This window comes from Homalodisca vitripennis, chromosome 7, assembly GCF_021130785.1.
Source record: "Homalodisca vitripennis isolate AUS2020 chromosome 7, UT_GWSS_2.1, whole genome shotgun sequence".
Taxonomy (NCBI): domain Eukaryota; kingdom Metazoa; phylum Arthropoda; class Insecta; order Hemiptera; family Cicadellidae; genus Homalodisca; species Homalodisca vitripennis.
This window is the reverse complement of record NC_060213.1, coordinates 36,963,550-36,978,354: the sequence shown is the minus strand read 5'-3', so window position 1 is coordinate 36,978,354 and position 14,805 is coordinate 36,963,550. Positions and strand designations below refer to the sequence as shown.

Here is a 14,805-nt window from a genome sequence, read left to right as displayed (position 1 = left end):
GAATGGATTCAATCTTACATGAATGAAAGAAGCCAGGTGACAAGGCTGGGGAGTGAGACATCATCTCCACTTTATAAGCAGCGAGGAGTGCCTCAGGGCAGTTGCCTTGGCCCAGTGTTGTTCAATTTTGTACACCTCTGATTTTCCCAGTTGTGTGCAAAACTGCAAAGTGCACCTGTATGCGGATGACTGCCAGCTGCACTTGTCTTATGACGCTTCCTCCGCTGAGGACGCTCTGTTTCGAATCAATGCTGACCTGGAGGAAATATTCTCTTGGTCGACTGCAAATGGTTTGAAGCTGAACGTAGACAAGTGTAGTGTTTTTTGCATATAGCACCACGTGATCTGTAGAGACACTGAGGGAGAGAGGTGTGGGTGGTTGTGCTCGGGGGTGCGAGTTTGCAAAGTCCTGCGACCAGGTGAAAACACTCGGTGTCGTACTTGACAGCGAACTCTCATTCTCCGACCATGTCACGCATGCTACTCAACGCGCCTTAGGGCGACTAAGGGGTCTCTACAGATTTAGATTATTGCTTCCCGAGTCTGCTAAATTGCAGAATCGTGTTGTCCTTGGTGCTCTCTGTATTCTACTACTGCTATCCGGCGTATGGGAACAGCATTTCAAAGGGTGATATTGCCAGAATTCAACGAGTTCAAAACTCGGCTGTGCGCTTCGTGTTCTCACTCCGCAAATTCGAACACGTATCACCCCAACGAGAAGCTGCGAAACATAATGCCTATGGACACAGTTTGTAGAGTACTGTCCTCATGTATGGTCCACAAGATCCTTACCATTGAGGAACCTCAGTAACTCAGGGAAAGACTACTGTATCGGGATCAAGTGTCACAAAGGGCCTCTCGACATGGAGGAAATCTTAATCTTCCAAGAGTAACTTTAGAGCTCGGAAGGAAGAGTTTATCTCTTATTTCGGACCAAAGGTGTACAACGACCTTCCTGATGGCCTAAAAGGTCTTGTAAATATTGTTAAATTTAAGAAAAGGGTTAAAGAAAGATTTTGTACATAGGAACTAGCATAATAAGTTATGTGTTTCAAATTTAAAATATTCCATTATATGATTAGCTCTGTTAAGTTTAGTCGTTTAGAATGTTTGTGTAGTAACTTGAGTAATTCTGTAAAACAGAAATGTAACTGAGAAACGCTCCAATAAAAAGGCATTTTGATTGATTTGATTGATTTTATTGATTGATGTTTGCATATTCCTAGGATAATGTTCTAAAAAATATAGTATATAAAATATACTTAAATTTAGCCACCATTGTATTTGTTTTTCCTGCATGTGAATTTACGATTATCCTCTATCAAAAGACTTGGATGAGGTCAAGTCTTTATAAAAAATCAAACAATTTTAAATTAAATACACGTCCTTTCTGCAACAAGTAAATATATTATTTACCTTTTTCCCCATTAAAATATATATTTCTTTATACCAACAACACGTAAATTATGTTCATGACGAAAATATGAGAATAATGAAAATTGTGACTTTAATACAGAATGAAAAACATTTAATATCTTAGGTTCCTTGCATTCTACATAATTATAAATATGGATAGATTGTACGGAGTCGGGTAGATTTGATTGGCCCAACGTAACCCCCATCTATAACCCAACTAAACTTGTAGTAACATTATGTTAAAAATTCGTTTATAATAGCGTACGTCAAATGGTATAAAGAACATATGGATTCTGAGTATTAAATTGCTTGCATCATTAAAACCTTCTGAGTGTTGTCGTTTAAAACAATACAGAAATTATATAAAGTGCAATCAAACTAATAACAAATCGCTAAACAAAAAAAATTTCATTAATAAAACAAGGTAGGATTAAAACACACAATGTGTCGCATAACAGGCTTCGCTGAGATTGTGGGCACAATTTCACGTCTACAATTCATTTTATTCCACTAAAGGTGGTATACTATGCTACACTTTAAACGTTACAAGTTTGGAGTAAGTTTGTTTACAAATTTATTTATTCTGCTTTTCTCGTTGTCATCACAGTCACCTACAAAATCAGTATAGGCCACATATTTTCGCTAACGCTCAGCTAAATTCGATGGAGTAACATGTATCATCGTCTATCATCATCAAACTCAGTGTTGCCTATATACAAACGAAGCTTGATGCAAAATTTCAAGTCTATACTTTAGTTCTTTCTCGAGAAATCGTGATGACAGAAAGAAACTAAATCTTGTCAGTCTCTCGAGCAATAAGCTTCATTAACGTTAAAGCTAATACGCAAAGAAAAAGACAATTATGGCACAGTCTTGGAATACAATTACATGGACCGTAGTTTTCAGAATGAGTTTATAGTTTGGTAATTATCTAAAATTGTTACTACCATTAATACATATTACAGTAGACATACATTATTACACATTATATTATTGGAAATTTCAAAAATTGTTCCGAGAAAGGAGTTTTACATTTAATCGGTCCCCTCAATGAACGCGCCAGAGATCTGAAAGGTGGGAACTCGTGGAATGTCAGCAATTTTGCCGCCTACCATTGTGTTCCACTAATGAAGGGTAAGGACTGCCATTGCGTGCCTGCAGTTATTGTAGAGTGAGCTGTGGATAATAGTGCTCAGCTTTCTTACGGGAATTTTAAAATGAACATTTTTACGATATTTATTATTATTAATTTGTATTATTTTTATTTTTAGTTAAAGTTACTTAAAGTTATATCATATATTGGGTTAATATTATGTTTATGACCAACAGTATTTTATTAAAATCATGCGTCATTATGACAATGTTATTGAAAACAAAGAAAGATTATTATTGCGCTTACAAGGTGGATTATGATAATTCTTAAAAAAAGCGTGATTTAAAAATTTAAAGAATAATAATAAATTGCGAAATATTTAATTTGATTTCTCTTATCCCACTAACCCGTTAAACACTGAGAGAACCAATAAGGTACATCAATCACATATTTAAAAATACCTGACATATAAGAATTGCTAAGCATTGTTCTTTAAAGTCACGGACAGGAGCTTTCTGTGTCCATTTAATGTAATTCTTGTACTCACGTGAATGGTACAAAGTATTGTTTAGGGAACCGATCTAACACACCTATACATATATATGTATCACCTATACACCAGTAGTGAATTTATAGTATACAGTATAAGGATATTTGTAGCAAAGATGTGATCTTATTTAAAAGCTAATTAGGAAAGGAATTTATTAATGAGTAAACCAATCATGAAATACGGCAATGATGCAATATAGTGGGCGACCAACTTCCGTAAAGCACCAATATGTGGTATAATGATTAACATTCATTAGCGTATGTTTTGACCTCATAATACTCGACATGATATAACAAATTATAAATAATTTTATACAAAAGAGCATAAATGTAATATTTTAAACTCTAGATTAATTTATTAAACTGTTTAGTTTTACATATGGATTATGATTTGATTATATATATATAAATTGTGGATATCTTAGAAAATGTTGATGGAAATAATAGGGGTTAATTGAATTTTTATACCTATTAGATACTAAAAGGATAATAAGATTTTGGATATTTTCCATCGTTAAATTTGAAAAAATGTGTAACACAAGTTTCGAGGATTGAAAATCATCCTCTTCGTCAGATATCAAGTGTCTTACATAAAAAAGAAGAAAAAGAAATAAAAATATAAAAAAAAGGATACATCATCCAATAACACAAAATGTAAAAAACACAAGCAACGAAGTAAAACATTTTTCTAAACCTATATTAAATTATATTTTTTTAGTCCTTTTAAGAGTATTTCTCTCTTAGTTTAAAATATTTTTTGTAATAAAAAATTCTTGCCTTTAGTTTCAAAACCTGAAGCCAGTTTTATGAATATTTATTTGCACTTTTACAAAAGAATTTGTGAGGGAAACATTGTTTAATTATCGTTTATAATTAAAAAAACATCTTTACGATTAATCCAGAATTTCTGTGTTGTACATGTAATACGTAATATAAAATTAATACAATATATACTTGAAAACGCTATGGTATGTTTTATATATAATATCTTTTAGCTAGGTGTTAAAATGCGAATATAAGTATTAAAAAGGAGTATATCAATGCTTCAAATTCAAATCTTGTAATAAAATTATAATTTACATGTAATTAACATTTATTTGCCAATAGTTTAGAAATTATGAGTTTATTATTTACAATAATTAAAGTACTAATATAAATAGAAAAAAGAGGTTTCTTTACGAAATAGTTTGTGTTTATGATCATTTTGTGTTAAACATTCTATACTAGTCGTTGTAAACTTGGCTAATTCATAAATATCCCCCAAATATAGGATGATTTGAAAAAGGAAAAAGTGCTTAACGAACTACGAGTGGTGTAAAACTAATGTTTAGGCCTTTCAATTAACCTCATCACACATGGTGTAGGGTCCATCAGAACAAGTTACTTTGGCTGATTTATTACTAGTACCGGTTAAACCTTCGTTTAAATGGCGTGGTTATAAAAAATAATCAAAAAATAATATGTTTTTAGAAAATGCAACAGTCATTCGAAAACGTTTAGTATAATGTAATTCAATTAAATTTTAATTAATAAAATTATAACAATATAAAGTAATCGTAAGTTGTATGACTAATATAATTTTTTTTTAATTAGGCAAGATATAATGACATTACAAACCAATTTGTTATACCTACATTATCGCAATCGTATTTTATTAAGTTGAGTGATTTCAACTAGGTTCTTGAATAGTTATGGAAGGGATAAAGAATTGATAGGGTGGGAAGTAGAGTGATAACGATGCGACATGTTTGTCACTACAGCGCTAAGACTTCAATAATATTTTTCTTTTTACTAAGGGAGAGATAACGATGTAATACCGTAGTAAAAAGAATATTAATAACGATGTGAAAAAGCAGATTAGTTTACGTCTTCCATGACATTTGTCGCTTCAGGGCTAAGGTATCAGAAAGATATGCTGATTCTCGGTGGTCTAAAAAAGAGATAACAATGTGATACGGTGAAAAGTATGTGAAAATAGTGACAATAATTTGACAACGCAGTTTAGTTTACATCGACACAGGCAATTGTCACATCAGGGCTAAGACATGATCAAGATACTTGGATTAATGGTTAACTAGATGAGAGATAACGATATGATACAGTAGACAACAGAGTAGTGATAACGATGTGAGAGAGCGGTTTAGTTTACGTCGACACAGGCAATTGTCACTTCAGGGCTGAGACATTACTACTATACTTGTATTAATGGTTAATTAGATGAGAGATAACGATGTGATACAGTAGACAACAGAGTAGTGATAACGATGTGAGAGAGAGCGGTTTAGTTTACGTCGACACAGGCAATTGTCACTTCAGGGCTGAGACATTACTACTATACTTGTATTAATGGTTAATTAGAGGAAAGATAACGATGTGATAGAGTAGGCAATAGAGTATTGATAACGATGTAAGAGAACTGTTAAGTTTACGTAGACTCTAACACATGTTACATCAGTAAGATACTTGGATTAATGGTTAATTAGAGAAGAGATAATGATGTGATACAGTAGACAGCATATAGTAGTGATAACGATGTGAGATAACAGTTTAGTTTACGTAGACTCTGACACATGTTACATCAGTAAGATACTTGGATTAATGGTTAATTAGAGGAGAGATAATGATGTGATACAGTAGACTGCATATAGTAGTGATAACGATGTGAGAGAACAGTTTAGTTTACTTCGACTCTGGCACTTGTCACGAAACGTGTTTAAGGAAATATTTCAAATAAATTAACAACGTCAACTAGTTATTTTCTTTTGTCCTTTGCGTACGAGTAAGTCATATGATATGTTATAATGAAAGTTGGAGTATGTCTAAGGTATAAATGAATTTGTAAAGAAACAGAGAGACATATTAGAGAAAATATATTAATATAAAAGAAAAAAGAAGTAATAGTTCATGTATAAATTTTTTTAGGTAAAATTTGCTTTAACAGTGAAAACTAACTATAATATATATTGAAGTGAAATAACCCTTAATGGTTAATATTTCTTCAACAGTAATTTATATATTGGAATTTAGTTAACCGTTACTTGTTTTATGTAATAGTAATATGACATTTACTGATTATCTACAACGTATTTACGGCACTTCGTTATATCAAATATTATGTTTTTCCAGTTATTTGCAAATATGTTTTTCATTTTTTTAAGCTTGATACACTTAAAATTGTGTAGGAACTTGCACATGTACAGAATGCTTTTACACTTGATATATCAATTGTTATAAAATTATACTTCTACGAGGAAAAATGTTTAATATTTAAAGCCAACCCCCCATTCGGCGCTACTTTTCTCCTACCCCAAACTTAAAAAAAGGCAAATAGAAAAGTTATCTATGTAACATATCAAATTAAAGAGGATTAAATGTTTAACTCTTTGGTTAAAACACAAATCTAATAAGATAATTGGTATTTGAGATATTAGGATGTAATATATTTGTATTTTAAAGCTAGTAATTCAATTGTCATTTAAATGTTTTGCGTTGGTTATGAGAAGAAGGAAGGGTAGAATATAAGGTTAATTTTTCCTATATAAAAAATCCCTACATTGAAGTAGGTTTTTGTCACGATCCCGGATTATATGTATATGTTATGTTTAGTAAAAAATAAATAAATAAAGATGCAAGTTCAAATACAATCCTGTAGTATATTACCCTGTAGTCTATTATTATGCTTAAGTTGGCATTACTAATTGCTACTACTTCCCATTCTTAAAATTAAGTTTGACAGGTATCAGGCTGATTTAGAAAAACAGTCTACCTGTTGCGGTCAGAATCATGGCACTGAAAAATCTTATCACGTTTTCCCACTATTAATTCATGACCCTGTTGAATGAAAACAACCCAGTCAATATCTAATGCAATATGTGTTTCCATGTACACATTACTTTCTATTGACAAGACGCAGCAATTTGAAAGATACTCAGACAACCAAATTAAATTAAATATCTTTCTGTAGGACTTAAACTTCCGTCAAGTTCCTTAATGACAAGAAATTTTTTCAAAAATATTTTAAATAAAACATAATAACTATTACATCCGTGTTTCCTGGGCAGTTGGGTTAAAAGTCGTGCTGGAAGGCAATAATTAAACCTAAATCAAAATGTTTAATTATTGGAAAATCTTAATTTGGTGGGATAGCCTTAATTCTTAAGCATAAATCACTATAATACGAGAGGAATAAACATAAAACAGTAATTCCATACGTTTAAATAATTCAGGCAAAATAAATACGTGTGTAAACATAAGTTGCATGAAGCAAACCATAAACACTATTGTATTTTGTTTAATTCTTTACTTATACTATAGTAGTAAAGAATGGGTATTATAATAGGAATTCATTAGTTTTTCCTATCACATTGTTATACGAGGGGAACTGAAATACGTTCATTTATTACAGAGCGGAAATAAATACGTGAGACTTCATAAAATAATTGAATTGAATAATTATAAAATTAGATCACCGTAGCCTACCGAAGTTTAGTGACAGGCAGAAGACGTTCCTAATTTATATTCAGGGAGTGTGCGGTCAAGTCAGGCAACTTATCTAATACAACTTGTCTTGAGTTTGGAAGAGAAGGTAGCGATTAATTAAAGCTGTTTTAACAAAAATATGTTTTTATTTGAATAAAAATAATAAGTTTTATTTTTATTTATCATCATCTATCTTTATTTTAGTTAGAGATCTATAAGGATCTACCAATAAGAATTTTCAAAAATGTAGACGCTCGAATATCTATTCTCGTATGCTTAGGTATGCTTTTCCAAAACAGTTTTTTTGAAAATCCCTCTTTACAATACAATAAATAAAATTATAATTACTCGTATAATTGTTTCTTATATTTTGTTTATATTTTATTGTGAAACACTTTTGAAACGATGTATCGATTCCAGAAACAGTAGCATAAATGTTTAATTTATATAAGGCAGCCATCTTTAAAATCAAATTGGTTTCAGGTAAAAGCTGTATAGTAAAATCTTACTAGTATAATGACTAATGGTTTTGCATGTTAATATATGATTTCAAAAATGTAGACGCTCCACATCTGTGCCTTTATGTAGTTATAAAAGAGCAAATTTAGTTATTGTAAGATATTAAGACCCTACATGAGGTATATCCTACATAATATAAAAAATATTGTATTAATGTCAATTACACCATTTCAGACAAACTCATGTAATAGTTTATATTGTAAATTAAAAGATGATGGATATGTTACTACTTAAAAATACGATCGTGGTAATGCGTTTTGTTGATTGCGTAACTCTCCTGACGCTCTTTGTTTATAGATTATTTTTGACGATGGAAGTATTTTGAAGGAAAAAGGATTTTCCGGACATTTGCCATCGTTCAGTGCAACAAGAAATCAGTATCACTACGTTTCGAGATCTGCAATCTGATCTCTTCTTCAGGTAAAAAACTAACCTAATGCATAATTACAAACTAGGTTAAAATAAACAAATCATACCAAAGCGTTATGACTCGCCTAAGTCATGAATCAATATTCTGTAGTTCAGTTTTAAATGATTAGTGTTGTGTAAACTTTTTTATCAAGTGCATGTTTTTAGAGTTAGTGAAGTTGACAAACAACATGGTGGTTGTGATTTCTGGCTTAGGCGTGCCACAACGCTTTGGTATGATTTTTTTTATTTTAACCCAGTTTGTAATTATGTATTAGGTTAGTTTTTTACCTGAAGAAGAAATCAGATTGCAGATCTCGAAACGTAGTGTTACTGATTTCTTGTTTCACTGCACGATGACAAATGTCCGGAAAAATTCTGTTTTCTCCTGACGTACTGAATACAACTATGAAATATGAGATTAGTTAAAGAATTGTTTTCTTATTATTTCGTATTTTGGCACAGTGGCCGTCTACTTATGAATATGCAGTACGGCTGCACACCTTACAAAGTATGAAAGAATTTAAAAACACATTTTTTGTAAATTAAAATTATGTTTAAAAACTCCTTTTCCTTTTTTTGCTCTGTATGTGTGATAGCGAAGTTAAAACTTTTCCATTTTAAATCTTTGAATAGCCACTATTTTCAAACCTTAAGAATACCAAAATGTGTAATGCTGAAATTTATTTGATATTGATAAAAGTTTCAAAAAGAGTTTATTACCGGCATGTGAGATGTAATAACTGAGTTGAAATAATTACACGAACGGCTGGGTCTTAAAACATTTAATTGGCTGAAACTAGCTAACCAACTTATTGAAGGCATATGCAAGTACGTTGCCATGTGCATAACTTTGAATCGAAAAGTAATTACAGAAGTTATCACATATACATTTTTACGTTAATATGTTAAACCCTGTATATAAAATATTATAAGATGGCAATTGTTTTGGCTTATTGGGAAAAAGGTATAAAAGTATAAGTGATTTTCAAAAACTTCTATAGCCTTAATCGATAAGTAATTATATAATTTATCACATATACATGTCTACGTTAAAATGCTGACCCTGTATATAAAAGGTAATAAGATAATAATTGTTGTCGCTTATTGGGAAAAGTGTAAATACAAATTTAGAAAACTTCGTCTTGACCAGTGATTACAATACAAAAACTTTTATAGCAAGAGTACATAAGTAATTACTGCAGTTATCGCATGTACATGAAAACTCTCTTCAAAAAAGTGCTTCAGATTTATAAGTATTTATTATTCAATAACAAACTGAGACACAATATTAACCCCATTTTTGGAGTCTTTATTTATATCCTAAAGACTGTAAGTTTGTTAGTTGAAATATGAAAGAATTAACTAAAAATAGTAACAGATACTTCAACCCGTAGTTAGTTCAACCACCAATAGTAGAGTTTAAACATTACAAAATTCATAGGATTTATTTTCACACGTCATTTCCACTAAATCCCATAAACACACACTGTAAGCTATGACACCACAGTAATACTCACTTCAGAAGCTGTCGAAGGACCCAGATTAGCTCTTGAATATCCATTCCATGGTCCATTAGTATCATTATAGTACCAGGACATAAGTAACTGACTTTAAAACCTTGAATAACAATCTTTCTTTCTAACTTTTGGTTAAATAAAAATTTAATTTAATGACAAATTAAAATATATGAGTTATGATTGACTAAAGTGTAACTGGAAGATTGTATAGAAGATATAATGAAACATTTAAGCCCTGTTTCTGTTAATAGTATTAGCGATACAACGTTATTATTGGCAAATGTACCTAAAATAAGTAGCAAGCTTCAAATGTACAATGGTTGATTCTATTTTTCAACGTGATATCAAGGTATGATACCATACCTGTGTTCTTTTAAAAAAATACGGTAACTTTGGTTAAAAAATTGCATGTGATGCCCTCCACTGCATCAATTTTAGGTCCTTTGCAGAAATGGATAGTCACTATTATTGGAACTTGTATCTGACGTAAGTTCAATTTTCAAAAATGTCATAAAATATATACCATATAAAGAAGTTTATGAAACTAATTTTTTATATATTCTGATATAAGTAAAAGACAATATTGAATTTCGCTAAGCAATATGAAACATCATTATTGTTATTTAATCAGAATATAAAATATCCATGACATTGCTTGAATCTCTTTTAAATCTGACCACGGAAATATGTGGTCCATTGTGTCTACCATGAAACATTTTCTGTCTGGCTGTGAGAGAATTAAACATTTATGACAGTAAAAATGAATGCATTTGAATGCTAGCTCATATATTATGTAGATGATCTAATTACATTTCGTAAACCAATAGTGGTTTTAAATTACTATTAAAATACATCCCCTAAATACGTTGTTATAATTCAGGACAATACGATAAATGCCATGGAAAATAATGGCTCTAAAATGTGAATGTATACAAACTTACATAAAGCTTTTTATAGTTACTGTTTTCCAGGCACTGAATGCTGTGTTTTATTTATGATAGACTATACATCTGTTATTAGTACAATAGCACCAGGAAGATATAGGGTTTAGAACAATAGATTCTCGCTTTTTTGTAACCTATGAGGTTTCGTTCTGTTCGGAATTTTGGTAATATCATTAGTTAAAATTTTTACGTGTACAATTTCATATGTTTTACTAATTTTGCTTACAAATTTGATCTGCTAATTTCTTTTTGATGTCATGGTCACCCATGGATGAAATCAATATAAATATTTTCGCTAACCCAGCTAAATCATATGTACCATTGTCAAACTTAGTATTGCATATATGGAAATTATTCTTCGTGCGTGTTTCAAGTCAATAGGTCAGTTCGTTTTCAAGATATCGTGTTGACAAACATACAGACAGAATTGAAATTTGCCAGCCCCTCAAGTGATGGTCTTCTAAAAAGTGGATTTGACAGCTCAGGCAAATATAATTGCATCAAATACAAGTTTCTTAAAAACCTATGTTGTCAATGAAAACAAATCTTAGATTTTATACATTTTTAAATATATCCATTTTTATTCTTAAAATACAGTGGCACACAACAGTGTGCTAATATATTTATGTAGCTAATAACAGAAAAAATATTGCTGCGAATTTTCTGCTGTCTATTATTCAAGAGAATGATCAAGGAAAAAACAGAACAATATTCTAATGCGTATTTAAATTTCAACATGGACCTGAAGTAAGTTGAATAATTTAGACATCAGCTTAGATTATTCTCTAGCGTGAACTGTTGAGGTGTGCACCTTTCGCCAATGAGTTGTTTGCGTGTTTTTCGATGATAAAAGTGTGCGAATGTACACCAGCGAGGAGAGGTTATGACGTAGTAAACACTGTAATGTACAACTGTGTTGTTGATGACGTAACAAAGGCCACCTCCACTCTCCAAACGTGACTAACTGAAGTTCTATTAATAAAAACCACTTTATAGAATTTCGTGAATACGAAAGAGAATGCTTTATTATATGCCAAGTTTCTAATACATAAGTTAGGTAAGAAGACTAGCTGTCTATACAAGTGGCGATGGCTAAAACAGTTGAAAGGAACTGATTATATACAGTAGTCGACTGACGCTAGGCGTTTTAGTGCAACACCTGTGGGAAAAAATATATACTACACAAAAATTATTACAAAAAAAAAAAAAACAAATTCTTTTACCGAATGACTTTAATTTACTTAGACAACATATAAGATATTTTTGACCTAGGAAAACGAATGAGTTTCCTAAATTTTTTTTGCCTCAGGCCTTATAAATATTCCTTCTAACGCAGCACATACACCTAAACATCTAGGTAAACTAGATAGTATGGTCATTGCTACTTCCAACATAAAATATTTAAGTTAAAACAGATTAACATTAACAGTAAATTATAAAACAGGAACGTTAATGTTAGTATTTTTTAAGTGTACAAAAAGAGGAGAATGTGATTCACCTTTGCATTTGAAAGTCATAATTGTAATAAAATGTTTTCGTACTATTTCAAGTGGATATAAAGCTATGCTACTAGCACTACCCCAAAATTTTATACCGTAAATAAATACTGAGTGTACAACACATAGTAGATATCAGCATCAAAGTTTCAGGCAGAAAGATTATTAAAAAGTAAAACTTTCTAATACATTGCCGCAACTTACATGTATGTAAAATTTTAATGCTTTATCAAAAGAAATTATTTTAAAAATTAACTAACTTAGTTTTATTGGGATTTACTGCCATGTTATTATTGCAAGACCATGCCTTGAACACCCGAGTACCTTTCTTAATATCTTCCTGTATGTTGAACCAGTTCACATTTGTAAATTAAAGAGCAAAGTCATCAGCAAACCGATTTAGCTCTTCCTTTGTTTGGCTCAAGTAATAAATCATTTACAAATAATAAGACTAGACTTAGTACAGACCCCTGTGGAACACCTTGTGTTATGGGCTTTTCATTACTGATTGAATTCAAGATATGTATTTGCTGAGTTATGTTAGGTAGAAAACTTTTGAAACCGTTTAATGCTACTAGTTCTACTTCTGAGAGTTTGATTTTTTAATAGGAACCCTGCAATCTAGTATATTAAATAGTGTAAAAAATCTCAGAAATTTCCAGATAATTTATTATTATTATTACAAAGTAGGAGTACGCCACATCTCGTGTCTTATAACAAGCTTAGCTGAAGTAACATGTTTAAACCTACGTCTCATTTAATTCTGGGTATGTAGGATGAGCAGATACAGACAGGTTATAAAACAGAAAATAAATTTTAATATCCTCCTGCAAATAAAAGAGAAATTAGGTAAGATTATTAAGCGATAGGCTTCAACGAATATCAGCCGATTCTATGGTTGGATATACACTATCATAGATCTCATCCTTGTCTATGTAAAAATTAATTTCATGCAAACCTAAACCTACAGATAAGATTTTGCAACATGTTACATTTACATTTTATTCCATTTCTACGTCTTATAGCAGTGTTCTAATAATAAATTTTACGGCTGAGCTAGGGAGGGTACTACAATTCATGAGGGCGCTAAAATAAAATCTTGCCAATTTCTGCATTTACTCTCACTCTATTATTTGTCTTGTTAGACTATGAATAAAAATGGTCAAGTGTTGGATTCTCATGTGCTAATCGGGTTCTTTACACATTTATTAATTCTGCTATTTCCTTATTATTATCATGACCCGTACAATCAATATAAGCATATTTTAACTTACGCTCAGCCTATTGCAACTACCTTCATGGTGGAATATCTGAGTGTTTTTTTTTTTTTCTACGTTCATAGCGCCCTGAATCCAAAACTACCATAATCCGCAAATTTATACATATGTATTTACTTTATATACTGTATATATGTATGTATGATGTGTAGAATAGCGCAAGATGTGTACACGATAATTGTTTTAATTTTTAAAGAATCCAGACTATATTTTATATAAAGGGAATATCTGCACACAGTTAGGATGAGTTCATTATTCAGTCTAAAACAATAAAAATATCTGTATATGATTGTGGACTTTCGTATTCAAGGAAAAATTTTAACTCATCCAATGCCAAACATTACCCAAAATCAAATAGTTATTAAGAATATATGGTAGTAGTAAACATCATTTTATTCTTTCACTTTTTCATGTTCTCTAAAGATTTTAATATGGTAACTCTTACTTCAATAGTACTGTTATAGGCATACAAGTATCATTATATCGAATTCGTTGTAACTAAAACTGTCCACACATTTTCAAAAATGTATATGCTTATAATGATTTTTATCTTGTACGGTTTCAACATTAAGTAATTTCAACATTCAAGTTTTTAAAAGTGTTACGATTTTATTGAAAACGCTAACATTGGAGTTATTTCCGCATCAGTAATTAAATATCTAAACTAATAATGCATCTTCAGTTTGATATTTAAATATGATGGATGGGAATATCTGAATTATACCTTTCTTCTGACATATCTAGAAGGGATATTTTAAAATTTGCAGGAAAATTTCTAGACAGAAAGCCTAAACTATCAAAACGAAAAGGTGTAACATTTTGGATAATTCTGAAATAATAAACTTTATTAAATGGTTGAATAACATTATTGCCATTTCTATTCAAAATTTTATATTTTAAGCTTTTTTGTGGATAAGAATTTAGAATGAGCAGCGTGATAGTTAAGGGCGGTACTGCAGTGTATCAGGCCGCGGGCTGTGAGAACTGGTTGCTGTGCAGCAGTATTCGTTGGACAGGTTTGCGATAATATCCGGACTCTGCTCTGCACAGACTTTATCTTATCTAAGTTATTTTCATCCTACAATTTTTTATATGTCAGGTAAT

The 14,805-nt window shown here is 31.0% G+C and overlaps 1 protein-coding gene across 1 annotated transcript in view; it reads right to left on the bottom strand.

Moving 5' to 3' along the window:
• Window positions 1–653: 653 nt before the first annotated feature.
• The window catches only part of LOC124366676 (piggyBac transposable element-derived protein 4-like), a 28,345-nt gene continuing 14,193 nt past the window's right edge, over window positions 654–14,805 (bottom strand). The window contains exon 4 of the mRNA XM_046823277.1: window positions 654–737. Within this exon, the coding sequence (XP_046679233.1) occupies window positions 654–737 (84 nt within the window). The remainder of the gene's footprint in view (window positions 738–14,805) is intronic.